The sequence below is a fragment of the Wyeomyia smithii genome, chromosome 1, assembly GCF_029784165.1.
Source record: "Wyeomyia smithii strain HCP4-BCI-WySm-NY-G18 chromosome 1, ASM2978416v1, whole genome shotgun sequence".
Taxonomy (NCBI): domain Eukaryota; kingdom Metazoa; phylum Arthropoda; class Insecta; order Diptera; family Culicidae; genus Wyeomyia; species Wyeomyia smithii.
Window position 1 is genome coordinate 69,014,071 of NC_073694.1, and position 21,684 is coordinate 69,035,754.

General features: G+C 37.6%; 2 protein-coding genes and 2 non-coding genes across 4 annotated transcripts in view; 1 reads left to right on the forward strand and 3 right to left on the reverse strand.

The window, feature by feature from the left end:
* LOC129718444 (uncharacterized) overlaps positions 1-1,759 on the reverse strand; it is a 243,557-nt gene extending 241,798 nt beyond the window's left edge. Inside the window, exon 1 of the mRNA XM_055669233.1 lies at positions 1,092-1,759. Within this exon, the coding sequence (XP_055525208.1) occupies positions 1,092-1,131 (40 nt within the window). The 5' untranslated portion in view covers positions 1,132-1,759. The remainder of the gene's footprint in view (positions 1-1,091) is intronic.
* Positions 1-21,684, forward strand: part of LOC129718443 (RING finger protein 17) — a 580,234-nt gene that overhangs the window by 243,268 nt on the left and 315,282 nt on the right. The window lies entirely within an intron of this gene.
* On the reverse strand, positions 21,061-21,134 carry Trnai-aau (transfer RNA isoleucine (anticodon AAU)). Its single transcript has one exon. It is a non-coding gene; the product is annotated as a tRNA-Ile (tRNA).
* On the reverse strand, positions 21,493-21,566 carry Trnai-aau (transfer RNA isoleucine (anticodon AAU)). The gene has a single exon. It is a non-coding gene; the product is annotated as a tRNA-Ile (tRNA).

Consider the following 21,684-nt stretch of genomic DNA (forward strand, 5'->3'; position numbering starts at 1 on the left):
ATATTTAAACTATTTTTGAATAATAATTTTATAACAACTCAGTTTTTGTCATATTTTCTAATAGAACTTTTTTTTAATTACAACTAACATCTTAGTATTAGGTGCATAAAGAATTGAACATACTTGTAGTGATATGAACTTCACACAATTTAGAAGGATGGTTTGAAAATAGTGCTGCTGAATAAAATACGATAAGATAAGATATTAGGAAAACGGTTTGTTTGATAGTGCACAAAAAATCGACAAATTTCGAACTCATACGAATTCGGAACTAGTGATTTCCTTACGAAGCTATCAACAACTAGTTACTGAACTCGGTATACCCCTGATGAGGCTAAAAATTTAAATTACATTAATCTTCGAAACGTTTAATTCCCTTTTTAAATACCATTTGAAAAGTGTATGTGTGTTAATAAGCATCCGACATACTTTTGTTACTTCTATTTCCAAAATGTGAAACAGCTTTAGAAACCAATCATAATCACCTCACAATCAACCTTTTAAATTTTCGGCAGTTAATCAGTTAATCTTATAAAAAAAATAATACTGACAGAACGTAATTCGATAAGATATTTTTTAATGAAAAAATACCTGTCTTCTAAAAGGCATTAAACCACCGTTGATTTAAGCCATATATATTCTGCTTCATCGTCCTATCATATCACTACACATGAAATAGGAAGTTGAAATTTTTAGAACGGATAGCGATTGAATTTAGAGCCAATTCAAGCTACTCATTTTTTTATTTTAAAACTGGTCTAACTTGTGAGCTGACAGACCAAGGTAAGCGCAGATCAGAGAACGTATGATTTTTCTCTATCTCTCTGTCTTTTTTAATAATAGTATTCAGCTTTAATGTCAAGATCAGGTGTTAAATAAAAATTACCGGCAGTCATATTTTCTGTATTTTATGCAACAGTCGCTTGGATAAATTGAACGTTACTAGCTGATTTGGAATTGTGCACTATTTCCTTTGGGGTTTGAGAAATTTTCGAAGCCGGTAAAGCTCGAAACTCTTTCGAGTACTTTGCTGATTTTCTTGCAATAATTTCCTTCGTCTAAACGAAAGCAATCAAATTCTGTTGGCTCACCTAGAAGCACCGACGCAGGCATCATTGCCGGTCTAGCCATTCCGTTTGACTTGTGCAACAGCTGCGCTGCACTCCGTTTTCCGTATATTGCACAGCTGCTCTAGTATCCTAAAAATTTACCAGTAGTTGCTTTACACCGCCTAAACACTTCACACTTCTGCCACCCGCACTCAATTCATTCGGTTAAACGTTAGAAGAAATGCACAAACACATATCGATTGGCTAGATTATCTTCTTGCGACTTTGCCAAGCACTGAACGCGATTCACTCGCGATTAATTCTGCACATAATTTCATCACACCTCATCGAACTCCAACACCGAGTATTCTTGCGGTTTCAACGTGCCTTAAACTGTGAACCACGGTAGATTGCTTCACGCATCTCGGATGCTTGCTGCTCCGGACAGTAGCACCAGCGGCCAGTATTGCGCTCGCACCAGCCAACACACGAGTGAACTCCAGTCGAAACAGCTGCAAGTGCAGGCCTTGATTCCAAAACCCGGCAAAAAGCAAATCGGATGCAATCCGGCGCGCACTCTTCCAAAGTTGCACAAAGTCCCGATCGAAACGAACCACTGACGACTTTCCAAGAGCTTAGTTCTTGGGTTCTGGCAAAAACCCACCAAACCGCTTCTGGCCACCGTTTGTGACTTACTGCCCAGCTGGCCGGTCAAGTTGCCAAGAAGCACGCTTGCTTGCTAAGGCTTTCGGGCTAAAAGGCTCCGACAGTGACTCGATCAACGAACAGCCAACCCGCGCACTCGATCTCTCTTTCTTACTCTCTGATCGTACAATTCGATCAAGGAACTCAACCTGTGCTGCAGCTGTGGGTTCCCAACGGAGCGGATTAGAGTAACGGTACTCTCGCGGTTTGCTGGCTCCATGCACCGTCCAAGACACGGAGCGGTGGCTGCCAGCTGTCGATTCAAGTCGAGTGCAGTTGATCTTGTTTCCTCTGCGGATGCCGGTCGATCGAGTCCGGTTTGCACTGGCAAACCCTGGACGAGGCAGGGGTCTGTGCAGGTGAGCTAAGTCTGCGACGAATGTTTATTGCCTTTCAAGAGTGAGAGTGGTTTTTTTTTTTGAGATGCGATCTTCTCGACCGTGCCTTGTTCGGTGGGAAAGAAGGCTCGCGTTAGAGATGCTCGGGTGTTAATTATAGAGATGTATGGATGAGGAGCACGCGATGACAGGTGAACTGGAATGTGTTCGCACGGAAGAGCGATGCTGCTTCCGATGAGGATACAAACACGCGAAAGAGGCAAGTAGGCATGGTAAATGTGTGAAGAAGCAATTATTACGGGAGTTGGGAAGATTACGAAACTGGCGGTATGGAAATTGTTTGGTTGTTTTGTTTAGGTTTAACTGGCGAGGACCGGCTGCTTATTGCTGGTGCCGATTGAACGTCAGAGGAAGCTATTCGGAAGCGGATCAAGGCATGCTACTATACAGTTAATTATGCCAGAATGACGGCCAAAAATAGCCCCGCTTTGGTTGGTTCGCCCTGGCGGGATGCGACCGGCATCGGGTCTTTTATTCTCCTGTACGCAAACCGGTTGCAAATGTACCGTTTCATTGGCACCGCAGCGGGTAGAACACGGCACGGTGAAAAATTGGATCAGTAGGGAACCTGGAACTGGAAGTCATTGTGTTGAATATAAAAATTTGGATATTTAAACTTCTCGGTGGCGTCCAGCTGGTCTGACCGTTTATCTGGTTCTTTTGGTTAGGTCGCGTGAATGAGCGTTTTGGTCGTAAATAGCCTAACGGGGAATCAGTTTGGGAATTCTTTGTGCAGCTTGGGAACGATTTTTGAATGGGTAAAACGAAGCAGGTCGCCACCCTCAAAGTTTTCTAGCTTTTTGGTCTTTTTCTTCGCTGTGCCACAGCACTTTCCAATTTTCTTTCTTACGTTGAGGTATAGTGAACCCACTTCAATCAATTTTAAAAGAAGGCCAGATGAAATATTATATATTATTATAATTCTGTCGTTCGAGATCTAGGTCGATTGTTGTGAATTTAGCTAATTAGACGGTTTTGTCGGTTGAGAAATGGAATCGAGGTTTACCAGTTGTCCCACGTTCCAGTTGAACACATTTGGTTTCTACCCGGTATTATAGGTAAAAACATACCGAACGTTTCGCAACCCCTCCCCGCAAAAAGAAGAGGATCATGTGAAGACAAATTGTTATTGTATCTTCGAGTATCACTTACACTCTTGATGTAACATTAAACAGATTTCAAATAAGTTAACCTATTCTAGTATTGTAGGGAAATCGGGGCAAAATCGACATGTTGCTGACATTTTACGTAGATCAGACACCTACCAGTCGATTTCTGAGACTTTTTTACTCAATATAAGTTATAATTTGATTACCACTTTCAGATATTAGCGCATTAATGGTAATGCTCAGACATACTCGATATTATTTTGCTTTGTGAAATATACTAAAACCATGCCAAAACCGTTTCGTAGAATCACCGTTTTGAGCTCAGTTTTTGTCCAATTTTAAGATCTGTTTTTTTTAAAGATGGATAAGAAGATGCTAATAGGTGGACAAACTCTTAGAATTTTGATATTTGACTTTAAAACAAAATGGCGTCGAAAAAACATCAAAAAATTCCGATTTCTCAAAAATTCAAAATGGCGCCATTGTTGCCCCTTAAGTTGAAATATGTTCAAACTCGGGGAAATTTGGTTTTGCATCAAACTTTATCAAAAAATCATACATAGAAGCCAAGGCAAAAAAATTGTTGCACTGTGTAATTTAAAGTTTTCGTTTCCATTATTCAAATTGTCGATATTGATCAAAATTTAGGAGTTTTTGAAGCCTGTTTTCTTCGACTGATTAAAATTGGCGCCACTGCTTGAGCCGTTCCTTACCCTATTTTATTTTATTCTTCCATCATAAAAGAACTACCAATATTTCATTGACGTGGCCCAGTTCAAATCAAACTTATGTTCAAACATTTAGGACCTTTTATACACATGTGAAAACAAATAAAAAAACACTCAAACTCGTATTGAAAGGTACCAAATTGAAGGAAAATATGAACCTTTCGTGGAAACATACAAAACTGTACTTTAAATAACAATAACCATGCAAGAATTATGCTACAAACCGTTTTTTGCCCTTTTGGAGGATAGGGTCCCCTGGGTCTTGAGCCTTCCAAGCAGGGAAATATGATTTATGTCACGATACTGCATTGCAGTAGCTTTGTTCAATGGAAACGCTTTGTGTTTTGGTAGATATTGAAGATTAAAAAGCTCTATCTTTAAAATAAAAAATTCACCTTCGTAAAAAAATTGATATTTTATGTAAAACTTCCTAGAAGAATAATAAAAAAGCAAACAGTCGGGTCTTAGGGTCTCAACTCCTGCAAAACGGTAAAGAACTATTTGTATCATAATTTTTGCATAATTATTGTTATTGAAAGTTTGATATTTTTTCTTGAAAGGTTGGTTAAGTACCTTCAATTTGGTACCAATAGATTTAAAATTATTCGAACAACTCAAGTTACAACTTTTTTTAAATATTTTTTTTTGTAAGATCAATTTTTGAAGCAACCGTTTAACAGGAAACGTTATCCTAACGGCCAAACAAAAAAATACGGGTTTAATATTTTTATTTGCAGAACACCGTAAAATGTTGATCACTAGAAATAGAAATCTTCTCTAAGAAAGTATGTGCTACAAATATTGTGTAAATTTTGTCTGCACTCATATTAATTTTGCAGACACTGTGTACTAGCTTCAAGATGTCATCCTGCTTACGAAACTATCGATATTTCTGAACGCGGTGTTATAAGTCTAATTGCCCGACGTTTCGGTCGTTATGGTGATCTTTTTTAAGGGAAAATTAGTTGTGTCGTATTTGTCTGAGATTATTTCCCTTGAAAAAGCCACCACCAAAATGACCGAAACGTTGGGTAATTTGACAAGATTGTCGAGTACTTCTTTTTGGAATAGACCGAGAAAGCCAAAGACAAAATAACACCGTATAACTACTACCAGTCGTTGACATCACAAGATACTTCAAAACTTTTAGCTTTCCGAAAACTGGAAGTCACCAGTTTTAGGGTTCAAAATGGAGTCGGACACCAATTTTAGGTTTTGAAGTGTCTTGGCTCCGGTAATAGTAAAATTGAAAGGTAATTGATTATTTTCTCAAGCTTTTCAGTGCTGAGCAGTTCCACAAAAAATGTTCCAGTTTATATATATCTTCCAATTATCATTTTGGGTTTGGCTGAAATTTTGAATTAACGTTTCTGTGGGCGAAAGATGCCATTTTGTGTAATTGGCTCAATTATTTGGAAAACGACAAATTTTTGAGAAACTATTTGAAAATGCTATTTTGGGAAAGTATTGATGATTACAAATTTTTTTCAAGGCCAAAATAGTTTGTTTGATTGATATGACGTCTTCGGCAAAGCTACAGATAATAATTTTGTCTATCCGAAGAAATATACACTCTGAAATCTTTTTTTTTTAAAGAAGTTAGAAATCAAATTGAAAATTAAGAATTTTTTTTCATAATATAGGGTATCAGCTCTATTATCGTCAGGTTTTACCTAAAAAAACTTGTTTTTTTTTCACGAGGTATTTTTTTTTTTTGGAGGACAAAATTATTACCTACAACTTTGCCGAAAACACTTATCAATCAAACCGTTTTGACTGTAAAAGATTTTGACTTACTCATAGAGTGCTCTATTGAAGATTAAAAATATTTTTACAGCCAAAACGGTTTGCTTGACTGGTATAGTGTATGGCAAAGTTGTAGATAATAATTTTGTCCTTCCAAACACAAAAAAATTGATTTTTTTTTCTTAAATTGTGACTTATTTTTTGTTGATTTCTCCATGATGGGGCAGGCCTCAAAGTTAAAGTAGTCTTTTGTAGTGTCATAAAAAAATAGATGAGTTTTTTTAGATAAAGAGTTTTAAATTTTTCTTTTACTTTTTTTTTCATAATATTTTTTTATAAGGTGTATACACTAAGGTCGCTTTTTACGTGGTTTTTTTACGCGGATTCCGGAATTTACGCGTTTTTTTTACGCGGATTCCGGAATTTACGCGGTTTTTTATGCGGATTCCGGAATTTACGCGGTATTTTTTTTTTTGCGCGGACTTCGATTTCCCTTCACTCGGAATGCAGAATTAACGCTGGTTTTTTTACGCGGATTCCGGAATTCACGCGTATTCCGGAACTGACACGGTTTTTTTTACGCGGCACGTATCCCCCGCGTAAAAAGCGACTTTAGTGTATTAAAAAAAAACGAAATTATTATTCACGACTTTGCCGAAGACGTCACAGCGATCTTTGGTGGACGCATAAGCTAATTTTCAAATCGATTCGTTTAAGAACGAAGAAAATCCCTTGAAAACTGACTGAGTTTTGAGCATTTGAAAGTGGACCATTTTTGTGACGATCTCGATGTTTTCGGTTTACATTTACTTACTATCTTACTTTTACGACGACAGACCGATTATCGATCCAATGCCGAATCCAAAACACGTCGCCATGTTACTCGGTCTCGGGCTGATATCCTCAAATCTCCCCTAACACTTATTTCGCGGGCATTCTCGTCCACATCCAAGTCGACGGCCTCTATCGAGATCTCTGCTAAATACAGTCTTCGCTGGTTATTCCTTCGACATTCTAGCTACATGCCCAACCCGCTGCAACCTGTCGTGTTTTATCCGCTTGACTATATCTGCCGATTTGTACACCTAATACACTTCATGGTTCATGCGTCTGCGCCAAACACCATTTTTTAGTTTGCCACCAAGGATTGAACGCAAAATCCTATGCTCAATAACACCAAGAGCTTGCCGATCAGCCTCTCTCAACGTCCATGCTTCATGACCGTAGAGGGCCACAAAAAAGATTGGTGTTTTGTAGAGTGCAAGTTTAGTACGGGTTTGCAGACTGCGTAACCTCAGCTGGTTACGCAATCCATGGAAGGCCCTGTTGCAGCTGCTATCCGCCTTTTTATCTCACGGCTGACCTCGTTGTCACTTGTCACTTATGTACCCAGGTAGGGCTGCTCCTCTCCAGTCTCATACATCCAGCGCGTGCAAAGTCTGCCTCGAAGTCGTCGGCCTCTATCCGGTTCTCTGCTAAATATTATCTTTGCAGGTCGCTCATCCGCCATCCGTGCTACGTGACTAGGTGGAAGGTGTTTCATCAGCTTGACAATATCAGCCTGTTTAACTACTTTGTACAGCTCGTGATTCATGCGCCTGCGCCACACCCCATTTTCTCATTTGCCACCGAGTATTGATCACAGGGTTCTACGCTCGAAGACCCCAAGCGCTCGGTGATCGGCCTCCTTCCACGCACACGATTCATGTCCGTAGAGCGCCACCGGGAGGATAGAGTGGCTCACCTCGTTGTCAAATGTCACGACAGTATCAAGATAAACGAATTCGTCGACCACTTCGAAAGTATTCCCATCCATCTCCACCGCAGCACCAACACCCGCAGAACTACCACACTTTCTGCCAGCCAGCCACCATGTACTTCATTTTGGCAGTGTTTATGGTGAGTTCAATTCTCGCAGCTACCCTTCTGAGAGCCGTAACGGTCTCCTCAACAGCTTACGGTTAACACCTTTATATCAATGTCGTCCGCGAAGCCTAGAAGCATGTGGGACTTCGTGATGATGGTGCCGCTCCTTTGCACACCTACCCTTCATATTGCATTTTCCAAAGCTATGTTGAACAGCAAGTTCGAGAGCCCGTCACTTTGCTCCAGACCATCTAACGTCACAAAAGGGTCCGAAAATTCGCCCGCTGTCCCGACGCATGATGTGAACGCGTCAAGCGTCGCACGTAAAAATTTAATATGTTTTGTTGGATAACCATGTTATGGCATTATTTACCACAGCTTGTTGCGTTTCACTGTATCGTACGCCGCCTTAAAGTCAATAAACAGATAATGTGTCTGTAAGTGGTGTTCTTGACGTTTCTTACAGCGATTGAGTCTGTTTTCAGCAGCTCTAGCTTTCCGGTATCTTCCTACGCTCTGACGAGTCACAGGCTAACATGTGAACTCTGGTGCGATTCTTTTCATCCGTCACTCGCTGACACTCAGCGTCGAACCACTCATTGGATGTGGCTGTCGCAGATGTACCCCACACTTCTCCCGCTGTGGTGCGTATTGTACTGTGGATATGCCTCCACTGTTCATTGAGGTTACCTCTAACTTGATCCTCGATCCGCTCATCAACCTTCTGTAGCCACTTTTCCAGTTGATAGCCGCTGAATGTTCAACTGTTTCCTCCTTGTCGTCCTGGATTTTAACACGTTGGATAACCGGGCGCGAATCTTGGATACCACGAAATAATGATCCGAGTCAACGTTTGGTCCTCTAAACGACCTCACATCTGTAACGTCTGAAAAGTGCCGACCATCAATCAGAACATAATCGATCTTAGAGCTGGTCTCTCCATTCGGGTGCATCCAGATGTGCTTATGTATATTCCGGCGTTCAAAATATGTGCTACAGAGTGGAGGCTTTCTCCATCAATCACGGGGCGGAAGAAGTTCTCCTGCCTGACCTGCACATTAACATCCCCGATGACGATCTTGTTGTCTTGTCCTGGGCACTCTTTATATGTCTTTTCCTCATATAACTCCTCCTTCTCTTTATCGGGTTTATCGTTGGTCGGTGCGTACACAGCTATCAGGCCGTAGGAGAAAAATTTGCCCTTAATTTTCAACACGCACCATCTAATGACAAGCTTCAACTGTTTCCCTATGAGCACGAAACCCACTCCCCTTTCTGTTTTTACGCCGCCACTGTAGTGGACGCGGTACTCATATAAAGTACCCGCAATAGGATCTACTGTCCGAGGTTCGCGTTCTTCCGTTTTCGGTTACCTCACCTCCTGTATGGCAGCAACCTCCACATTCACCTTCTGCAGCTCTCTAGCCAGGATACCTGCACTTGCCGATTCGAGTAGAGTCCTTACATACAAGCACCGAGTTTCCAATAATCGTTGTCCTTTTTCGTTCACCCAGGTCCATGCCGATTATTCCGTTCCGTATTCCTATCTGAATTGTTTGCGGTAGAGGCATTCCATGGAATATAGGTAAAAACTTTTTTTTTCGCATGTCATTTTCGATTTCGCTGAAACTATTCACAGTTGTTCCTTTTTGAAAAAGAGGTCATTTCATAATATCAATTCTTCACGTTGACTCGCGACTGCTGCTTCAAAAGGGACTATTCAAAATGGTGACAAATAGATAAAAATTTCTATATCAGAAAAACGGCTTGTTTGGTTGAAATGATGTCTTCGGCAAAGTTGTAGGTAATAAACTTGCGGTTCTAGAAAATTGTAAAACAATTTTTTTTGTGCCAAATTTTCCATATAGTCACAAAATATTGAATATCTCAAAAAGTACCTTTTTTAAAAAACACATTGACAATATGTATTACTATCTGACAAAATTTGGTGATGGTAAAATGAGAAACGAAAAAGTTATGAACGTTTAAGTATTTTGACATTTTCACTTTGAACTTTTTTTAGTGTTTTTTCTAGCTACACATAACAATGTTGAATATTTATCACTAAGAGCATGATACCAATCCAACACGCTGTTTTTGTACCATAATCGAATATTCTTATACTGGTCCTGTTAAAATTGAATATGCGTAACTCACCGACGAACCCTGCTATTAGGAGGTTGTAAAAATAAGACGAACACACAGGGTAACCAATTTATACACCCAACGCGAACGGGGAGCATTTTATTACTTTAGGGCAATTTTTTATTACTTATTGTGTCTTATGACTGCGCATTATTCACAAATAGTAATAACCGAAAAGTAACAAAAATTATGACGGGCACACGCTTGTACGTGTTTTTGCAGGAGAACATACAGCCAAGCACCGCAATGCATGTGTTAGTAAGACTTCACTCGCTGCATTTGTATTAATGCAACGATCAGATTCATTTTTGTCCCCTTCATCCACACATAATGAGAATCTCACCCGTCAATCTCAAATGTCTAATTAAAAACACTTTCGTTTCGTCCCCCAGTGTTAACTTGAAATGAAAATATGTTATACTGTCTGAACAGAGTTGCCGAAGTTGCGAATATTGTTCTGGATGGGCACGAGTTTTGTATTTTCAATCAGGTGCAAATGAGTTTCCATGAACCAATGAGTATGTGTTTTGGATAGCTTGCAAGTAAGCGAATGTTTTTGTTTTTCTCTAACGCAGTTTACAGATCGTGATGTCATTTAAAGACGCATTTCAAGTCTTTGAAATCGACAACGCTTGCATACTCTATGACGGGGAAAATGCTGCTTGGCAGCTCTTGTCATATTCTTTCTCTACTCCGTATGCATACAACGAGCGAACTAATACACGCTCACCGGATGAATTGGAGATTGAAGAAACTTGTAACATATGCAACATATGCGACGGTGTGTGATTTTTTTTTACTTGAGATGGAAAGGGAGCAGTTTTTGACAGAAAAAAATCTTGCAAAGGGCCTAGCCAAAAATGTGGCTGATGAGTGAAATATTTATTTCTGCGCCGAACGTCTAATTATGATCGAAAATATTTCTAGTGTCCGATCAAGCAAATCGTTTTGGCTCTAAAAATATTTTTTTTTATTGGATTCATTTGTTATTTCTGCTAACGGGAAATCTAATTTAAGGAGTTTTTTCTGAGCCGATTCCTAATAATGATAATAACATCTTTAGACCAGAGCAAAGTTTTAAAGAAAAATTACTTTCGGTGTTTGATATTCTTTTTTTCAGTTCAGTATTCGTTATTCCCATTACTTGACTATTTTCAAAAATTATATTCTATTATTCTGTTGATCTGAAAGCTCAGGAAACGTGTTAAAACAAATGTGATTGAAAAATAATGATTTCTCTCATATAACAAATTTTCAATGACTTAACGAAACACTACGTTATCAGTGCAATTAAGTTCCTCGTTCTCTTTGATGAATATTTTGACAAAATGAGGATTCCTTGTGTAAGCAATTGCAACTATTGCCCATTGGAAAATGCCGGGTTGCACAGGAAAACACCCACACGCTTGAAAATTTGACCCTATGTTTTGGTCATAGCCAAAGCAATGGCCTTAAAAATAGGTACTGACGTCTCTTGAGTATGAATGAAGAAACTGAAAATTACTTAGCATAAAAAATCGTAGGGTAATCGCTCCATTATTCATCTCAACAGCTTGGTGCACCTATATTCATCTTAATTCTCTCATTTGTCCAATTTACCGTCGAATTTCTACAAATTTTTGAAAGTAAATCTATTTGCTTCTCGATTTTTTCAAGTGGCTGAAAGTTTTACGTTGAAAATATGGTGATGAGATGAATATAGGAGCGGTTACCCTACTTGCCTGTATTCTAGCAAAAAAAAAAAATTTTTTTGTATCGCCAGAAAATCGCTTACCGCAAAAAAGATCAGCTAACGAGTTTATCTAAAATCATGGCTGAAAGTTTTACGTTGAAAATATGGTGATGAGATGAATATAGGAGCGGTTACCCTACTTGCCTGTATTCTAGCAAAAAAAAAATTTTTTTGTATCGCCAGAAAATCGCTTACCGCAAAAAAGATCAGCTAACGAGTTTATCTAAAATCATAAATAGTACCAATTTATAAAGGCAATATCATTTGTACTGTACCAATTGCGGATTCTCAACCTCATTAGAGCTCGGTGCGCAAAAACTGACAACGGTTGCTTTCTTCCACAGGCTCGCTCGAATAAAGAAGCAGATCAGACTTGATATTGCTAGCGGATTGCCCGAACTGCTGTGCAACTACAATAATCATAATTCTTATCTCTCCAGCCTGAAGAAGAAAAGAAAGTATAGTGCAAAGCGCTTACCCATGTTCCACTTTCCAAAATATAAACCTGCTAGCAGTTTTGAATTAAAGAAATACGTGAGATAATTTTAATTACTTGATCGTTCTCAGATATTCCAACGGGAGATTAGCTTTGCAGCGAAACTTAATTATCTCTTGTTACCTTGAACCCCAACTGAGTACATAATTGTTTTATGTTTTCGTGTCTCTGTATACATACTATGTTTGATTAAAATAAGTTTCACAAAACTCACATTCAACGCCGAGGGAAAACTCTGTTTTGATCGATTTTCCTCTCGCGCGACATGACTTCTCTCCTAACCGCCAACCCCACAACTCATGAGAGCGAGCCATCTCATGAGTTCCCCTCGAATCGAAGCTCACACTCTCGCACTGCAAAGCTCTCAATGCGGAGCGAGTTTATTTGTTCGAGTTTTCCTTTCACGGTTTTCATTTATCTGTTCCGCATTGTTTACCCAGTATTTATCTTCTTTGCTGTTTCTTACCCGCAGTAGTCAACACTCTCGCTCTCGACCGAGGAGCCCTTTCGACCGCCAAAGTTGCGGCTTGTTTACAAGTGTTTATTTTGGGTACCATGCGCACGCAGCATAAAGTTCGTCGCTTACCTACTACTGGTTCACATTTGGGGTAGGTCAGGAGGACTAGCAATGACCAGTGCGCAGTCTATTTATGGGTGCGCCAGGCGCCTCTCGAGACATGTTTTGGTTTCTTGCTAGTGGTCTGGCTGGACTGGAAACGTAATTGATTTGTTTTGCTGTTTGCTTCGCTTACTTGGTTAATCTTTTTTGCCTTTGTCTCCAAGAAAAAACGGGTCTCCTCCAGCCACAATCAAGTGGTTTATTTGTGGTTATGTTGATCACTATTCGGTCTGCAATAGCAAATATTATGTGCACACGTGTTACGATGACGGCAGAGTCTGCAGTTTGTTTGTGCTGTGCTCTCCTCTTCTGTGGCTCTGCGAACAGTATTATTAATCCACAGTTGAACGCTTTAAATAAATGCACTCGATTCGGAATGCTTTGTTCTCCGCCTGCACGGGAAAAGCGATCCGAATGCATAATTCAGTGCAAGTGGCCGACCCCAAAATTGTGTACTTTTACTTCTACTTGCAACTGCTGCTGCACATCGGTTGTATAATTAAAATGCCTTTCCGAACGCATTGCTCTAGTGGGGGCCTACTCAAGAAGCTTCATCTTGGACAAACCGTGGTGGTATGTTTGAATTAGATGTATAACCGTGCAAGAAGGCGCGCGGGAGTCTCGATCTATTATAACCGGGTGCCACACAGGGTGGTACGGGCAGCGAATGAAATCGAAAGCTGAGCGTGTACCATAGCTTTCTGGCTTGCTTGCCGTTAGGACTAAACCCGTTTCGCGATAATTCGATGGCAGTAGTGGATTCCGCAGTTGCCATATGCACATTGTTTGAAAAACTCATTCGGCCGGTAGGAACAGCCATTTCAGCAACTAGCAACACTGGAGAGAGCACATTAATGATTTGCATTATGGAAAAAATTGCCTGGTAAATCTGGTACTGGTATAACCTGCTTCGCTCAATCTCTGGCGGAATGACTCAGTTTGAAGGAATAATGATCGTTGATTGTGATGTAAAGAGAGAGAGAGAGATTTGTTTGAATAATGTTACCAATTTCTGGCATTAGTGAAATTTAGGATCATTTTCGTGTTTGGCTCTTCTTGTGACCTAAAAAACGATTTCAAGCAATTAGGAATTGAATACGAGACTATTTGTTTAATTTGATTTCTTTTTGATGTTATATTTGTGATCTGTTGTCCTTTTTACCGCTTGACGTTCAGCAACATTTTTCAGTATTTTTATTTAAATTTAAACGTAGTTCCCTGATGTTTTTTTCTGACATTCTGATGGAATTTCCATCGTATCAGAATGATCTTTTCCCTATTTTTTTTTTTTTGTTTTTCCTGTTATCTGCGAAGTGTGTTTCGGGTGAAAAAACGTTCTTTTCTCTAATCGCTTCTAATATTATAATTCAAGAAAGAAAACTAACAAATTAAGAAGCAAGATGAATTGTTCCCTTCTTTAAAACATTCAGGTGCGTTTGGTATTTGTTCCCATATCTTCTTCTCATGTATAAAACAGAAATTTAGTAACGCTGATCCCAGATGCTGTTTTGAAATCTAAATTGGCTTTTCCGGTTTCTGGAAAGCAGTCTAAACTGGTCAAATACCGTGGAACAAGGGTTTTTCCGGACCAAGGTGATGCCCAATGGCCAGAAATCACATAATTTTTAATCAAAGAAGGTGACCGCCGGTTTCTGAAAAACAGCCTTAAGTGGCCAATGCGAGCATTTCCATAGTCGGTGACTAATTCCAGGCGCCATTTTGGAATCCGGTTTTTGGAAACCTAAAGTAACCGAGTATCATCAAACATGGATATATCTTATATATAAGATAAGAATATATATAAGAATGATTCCTAATTGGGGGGTTCAACTCTTGAATCCAGGACTTAAAACTAGTGTTTAATCTTGTTTTTAGAAAACTTTGCACATTTCAATCTAAATTTGAGATCATTCGTTTTTTTTTTGCCCTTCAGGAGTGGTGAGCTTCATGCTAACTTTTTTATCTTATTTTTTCAACCTTATTTCTTCAACCTTCAAAGGCTTTAAAAATTTCCAGTTTTTCATTTTTTTTTTATTATGACCCACCAAAACATTTTCAGTGATTTTACGTCATATACCCATTTCATTATTTTCTGACTTTTCTTTCAATTCTTTTTTCTATACAATTTCTCTTTCTTCGGCATTTACTAAAATTATCCTGTTATTTTTGTCGGTACAAGTCTGCAAGAAGCTTTTTTTAGAAATTTTCGGAAGGGTCTTCCGTAATTCCGCAAAATCATTTATTCAATAATGCTCTATTTACACTACCCTTTTCGCAACAATACTGTGGTGGAATAGTTATGTATTTTTGTATAAAAAGCTTAAGAAGTTTTTTTGTAATCATGCAACCGCCATTTTTTTTTTGTTTTTAACGTAGAATAACGTCTTGCAGCAACAGGTATAGGGATACGAATTAAAAAAACCGAAAAAATCGGGAGCGTCACAAAAAATGTCCACTTTCAAATATTTCAAACTCAGTCAGTTTTCAACCGGTTTGCTTCATTCTTAAAGCAATCGATTGGAAAATTATCTATGCACCCGCTCGAATGCAGAAATTTGTAATTTGATTACTCCAACTATTGTACTATCGAAAATTTTCAAACCTTGTTGAACGCTGGCTTCGACACCTCTGATTGGTCGCTTAAAACTTACTTTCTCTAACACGGTCGACAGAATAATACAACTAGTTAACCGAAAATGCACTATTCGGGCTATATAAGAGCCTGCTTCTGCTGAAACCAAACAGTTTACTAGTAGATGGCCACTAGCACGGTCCTGACCAAGTAGCAGCGGGTAGCAGTAGCGTCAGCGGTAGTTGCGGCACTACTTACTCTTGTAAAAGGCTACTTTTGTACGGCAGCGGCAGTATCAGCGGTGGCTACATTGGTCGGCACTTCCTCCAGTAAAAAGCTGCCGTATTTTGGCAACATACAAACGGGGTGTTGGCAATCAAAATCTGACGGCCGTCAAATGTTCAGTGTGGACACAGTTTTATACTGTGTTATCAGAGGAGAGCCTTATTCGTACTTAAATAAAAACAAAAATATTATTTGTTCATTTTAATTGTCCTTTTGCGGACAAATTAAATACTTAATTGAGGAGTAAATATTTTCTCGTTCGTTTTTATTTCACTTTCATTCTCTTTTCACTTCAAAATACTATAACGCATTGACAATGACGATTGTAAAATCGACTTCATCTCCATGTCTCAGCACAAATTAAATTTTCTTTTCTTTCTGTAATATGCAACCCCCAACAGCAGCGTAATAAAATGTTGAGCAGTTCCACAGAAAAATGTTCCAGTTTTAATTTTTTTTTAATCAAATTTTCGATTTGTCTGATACTTTGCATAGACGTTTCTATAGACAAAAGATGTCATTTTGTGCTATTGGTTTATTTTTTGAAACACGACTCATTTTTGGAAAGCTATATAAAATGCTATTTTGGAAGGGTATTGATGATTACGAATATTTTTAGAGCCAAAATGTTTTTTTTATCGGTGTGATGCCTTCAGCAAAGTTGTAGATAATAAAATTGCGGTTCTAGAAAAAATATAAATATAAATTTTTTTCTGTGCCAGATTTTCCAAATTGTCACAAATTATTGAATATTCCAAAACGTACTTTTTTTATAAATCCATCTATTTTTCCACATATTGAAAACGAAAATATATACTACTTTCTGTCAAAATTTGGTGATGGTAAAAAAACAACAATGTTGTGACGTTTGAGTATTTTGATATTTTCACTCGGAACTTTTTTTGGGATTTTGTTTTCCTAGCTTCACATTACAATGTTAAAAATTAATCGCTAAGAGCATGATACCAATCCAACGCGCTGTTTTTATACCATAATCGATCATCGATCGATAGCGTATAAAAAATAACGGCCATTTCAACATACTTTGCAGGCTGGAAATTATATTTACGCTTAACGCAAAAAAAATTATAATAAATGTAAAATCAACTAACATAGGTTTCAAATTTCACATCTATTTCGACTGTTGTGATTTGAGTTTTCTGGTATTTTGGTATGCAGTTTTTGTATAATTGAAACAAGAAGGTTGTCTACTTTCCTACGCCTCGGCTGAGTGTTTTTACTTAACACTTACACTTACAATTCCAAGACTAAATACACTCAGTCGAAACGTAGAACAGTGGACAAACTTATGTTTCAATTTTATAAATCGATTACAAACTGAAATATAGTCGCATAGGATTTATTAAAAAAATTATAAAAATTACGTATACAGAAATAATCCGATTAGAATTGTCATGATCAAAGTATGACCACGTGGTTTAGGAACGAGCCATTGCATGGTTTTTTTTTTTTTGATATTAACTACCTGGTACCAATTTCTGAGGCGTTTTTGAACTAGATTGGAGATCATCTCTAGATTCTGAAATTTATAAGCGGTTACCCAGTGTTAACACACTGATATTTAAACTACTATATTGTTAAGCCTTTCGGAAGCTTTTGAGGCTATTCTTCAGCACCATTTCAAACTCATTTTCAGACTAATTGCTTTTAAGGCATCTTCATTCTGAACTGGGGCTTGCGGATTCAATTACTTTTTTTTTACTTTATTAAGGTGGCTTTCAGCAACAGGCTGGTTCGCCACCAAGGATTCATTTACCTTTTTCTAAGATGCGGTTTTTAGGTTACATTCTACAACCAGGTGCCAGCGATAAAATTCTAAATATAAAATTGTATTCGCCGGTTAGTCCTTGGGCTTATTGTAGAATCAATTTTTCAGTGGTTTGAGGTACGTTTAAAAATGATATCATAGTTTCAAAAACGTGCGCCTTTTTGATATTTTAAGACTTCTTCTACACTAAGTCTTTTTTCGGATATCCAGTGGTATCTAGCCTTCTCTCGTTGCCATATTCCAGAAGAAATAAAAAAATATAGGCTTTAAGCCCGTTATCCACACTTAATATTACAATACAATAAATTAAAGCCAAAAATACAATCAATTAACACTCATGAAGTTGGCCTCTTAAATATAAACTTAGTCTGTTTTTAATTTCATTAGCTCTATCAGCGAAGAAAACCATTCGGTATATTTGTGATCATACTTAACACGTTTCATAATCACAAAAGCATGACGGGAAAGAATACCAAATACTGTGAAATAAAACAGTAAGGTATTGAAATCCACCCAGTTATTAACTTTTGCGATATCGCCAACGTCAACGTAAAAAAGGCCAATTGATCGAAGAAAATTAACCATTTCTACCGTCTGCGTCTCGTATTCCTCGACATTACAAATAAACATTGCTTCCGATATAAAAATATTATTCCAGTCAACATTGTTCAGGCTTTCACGCACGCTCGCGACATTTAATGCTCTCACTTTCACTTTCAAACACTTTTTGAACACTCCTGGTTCATACTTATCTGATTCATCTGCCCTGATGGTTAATAACATCGCATTGTGATGAATTTCGTTTTTAATCACTGGATCCGTCGAAGCCAATTGACAAGTAGGGGTAAACAGGGTAAGACCGCCCTGCGGGGTAAGACCGCCCACCGTAGTTTTACTACCAAGTTATAAAATAATTGAAAAATTTCTTTAACGTGTCTATTACAGTATAATTACATAACATTTTGCACGTTTTTCTGTTTTGATAGTGCACGAACGGTCGCAGAAATAATCAAAAACAACCTTTCAGCTGGCAACCAGTCAATGCGCTATTGTTTTGCGGCAACGGGACTTAAGGTTTTTCAGTCTAAAAATCTATTGTTTTGTTCGTGAATATACGTTTAATCACTTGTCTGAATCTATCTTCTTTCGAAAATATCGAAGGCCGTGAGTAATCTTGTAATTTTGACTACTTTTTCGGTCAAATATGAAAATGTTCCACTGGGGGTAAAGTCGCCCACTATACAAGGGGTAAAACCGCCACGAATCCAACTGCTTGTTGTTTTACTTCAAGACCCAAATGCCTCGACACTACAAAGGGAATATTTACAGGATCAGTAAAGCAACTTCAAGCCACATAAGACATCGATGTTAATCGACCATTTTCGATTTGGTTTAAGATTTTCTAGTAATTTATTTTAACAGGACTTATTTTTGAAAAAAGTAAACCTGTGTGAAAATGGTGTTAATGAACCAAAATAATTTTAGAGCCAGGACGGTGTGTTTGATAGGTATGACGTCTCCGGCAGAATTGAAAATAGTAGTTTTTTACTTTCGAAAAAAGTACACACTCTAAAAAAATTTAATGAAAAAATATAGAAATAGAATTAAAAATATATTTTTTTTCAAATTTTTTCGAAAAAAACATATTTTTGCCTGTAAAATCTACAAAAGGTAAGCTAAAATTTTATGGTTGTTGGATCATGGAGTAATAGAAATATTAATAGCTCAATTTTTGTGAAGATTTTTTTTTTGACGGTTTATTTGGTGTATAGAGTCGTTGGTAATTTTGTTCTTCAAAAAAAAAAAACATAGAAAATTGAAAATATAAATAATAGAAATAATAATTATTAGTATTTTTCTATACATAATAAGTCTTCAAAAAAATCATACAGATAGGTTTAATGAGTTTTAATTTTTAGCTTAAAGATAGGTATATTATGAATTCAATATCTTGAAATACCCCAATTCTGAAAAATCTATTTATTTTGAAAACCAAAAAAGTTACCTAAACATTGATTTGAACTTGAATAATCAGAAAACAAAAAAAGTTAAAACATAGAAAAAAAATTTTTTTTCAGATTTTTCACAGTATATATTTTATTTAAAAAGAAAAAAAAATACCATCTACAACTTTGTCAGAGACACTATACCGATAGAATCAACCGTTTCGGCCCTAAAAATATTGTTTATCCTCAAAAAATGGTGGGCGATCTTACCCCGCTGGTGGGCGGGCTTACCCCGCATGAAAAAGATCTGCACATTTTCAATGAATTTTTAAAATTAAAAAAAAAGCTGGAAAATAAACAAAAATATTCCAGTTCTTATTTTTTAAATGCGGGTATTGAAAGTAGAACCTCTTAGCGTAAAAAAAATGAAATTGCAGCCGCAACTTTTTTTCTATAAACAGAATTGCTTAAGGTCTTACCCCGCTTACCCCTGTCTGTGTCAGTAGTGAACACCAAATCTAGAAAACAATTGTTTTGATTCGGTAAACTACACACTTGCAGTAGTCCAACAGAAAGAAAACTATCATCAACAGCTATCTCGGCCTGAGAGTTGATTCGGTTTGGTAAGTAAAAAGTATTATTTGAATCAAAATGTATCTGAATCCAATTTAAATTAGGCAGGTTCAAATCAGTTTAATAGAGCATCTAATTAATCTAATTCACTTTTTAATTCTATTACTTTTCACCTTTCACATGCAAATACGTATTTCAGCGCTTACTAAGCGCCTTCATCAGTGCTTAGATGAACTGCTAATCTAAGCACTGATGAATGCGATAAGTAAGCGCTGAAATACGTATTTGCAAGTGATAAGTAAAAAGTGATAGAATTACAAAGTGAAGTAGATTAAAAATGTAATGTAAAGTGTAGAAATTCTACCAACAGCTCGAAGAAAAAATAAGAAATCTTTAATTTTATTTCTAGGCAAATCTTTGCACAATTTCTGGCTTAACTTGGAATCTAATTAGCCTTTTTTCGCTGTCAAAGGCGTTTGAACGGTTTGGAGCTAAATTTGAGATCATTGATGTAACTGATCTCAGACTAGCTCCTTATCTTAATCTTCAATTAGAATTAATTTTACCCTTTAAATTGTTTCGTGACCAATCACTGGTTACTATTTACATTGGCTTATGTCAGTCGAGACGTATGGCCAAAGATAAAATCATCTAAGAACCGAGTCAGAACATGAATGGCTACAAGCTATGAAGGTTCACATCTTAGCAGATCTCCAGGGAGTCCCATAAATTATCTTTCGTACAATCATGAAATAGAAATACATCCGCATACAATCACCTGCCTATGGTCCATGCCTAATAAAAACAAATGAACCTACAAATCCAACATCAACTGGCTGGCAAGCAAAACATTGACATTCACTTTCAATTCCGATTTTGTTGTCTGTTTGCTGCGCGGAACGGTGCAATTTGATGTAATCTCTACCTGATGCCCGCTTGCCTAGCGCGCGAAAAAAAAGCAAGAAAAAATTTGTCCGCAGCAACCGACAGCCTGGCGGTGGGTGCATTATTTCATCGCGATATGCAGCGTACTGTGGGGACTGTACTATCGTTCGGCATATATTTGTTCCATGCTCCAAATCAAATAAGAGAAGAACATGATTTTAAAGTTTCACAATTACTTGTATGCATTGCGCTAATGTGCGATATATAAAATAAAGAGGTGTTGTCTGCATTCTCAATATAATCCATCTAAGGTTTTCAAAAATTTAGGTATTTCTTTTTCTGAAAATTTTTATCTATTAAAATATATCTAGAAAGACTTATTTGTGTGTTGATTCGACAAAGCAAAAAAAAGCCTTCTGGCTCCAGAGAGGATCGAACTCACGACCTTCGCGTTATTAGCACGACGCTCTAACCAACTGAGCTATGGAGCCTTATAGAAGTGATCGGTGACAAAAAACCAACGAATGATGATCAAGTGAACAGTGAAATCAAATGTATGAAGAAAGGATTCAAAAGTAACAGGCAAACAGCACAGGCGGTATTTCAGTTTGTTGGAAGTAAATTTCTACGTTTCGAAACTTCTACTAGCTTTGATTTATAAGTCACAGACTGGAATGTTTCAACCTGTCATAACCTGTAATTAAACTGTACTGGAATAAACAGAAGTTGATTAATATTCGATAGCCATTCATTCTAAGAACAAAAGTTCTGTGCTTTATTTATAGAGTCTAATATCCGTATTCGTTATGTTTTTCTAAGAACTGTTGTTAAAAAAATGAGAAAAAAGATTGGCTCCAGAGAGGATCGAACTCACGACCTTCGCGTTATTAGCACGACGCTCTAACCAACTGAGCTATGGAGCCAGATGTTGAATTCGTGTTTTCAATACCCATGGTATTTCATTACTTCGAACAAACTAAGCTTAATTGAAGCTGAAATTAACCTGATTGATCTCATTACCATTAGATTACTGACCAACGC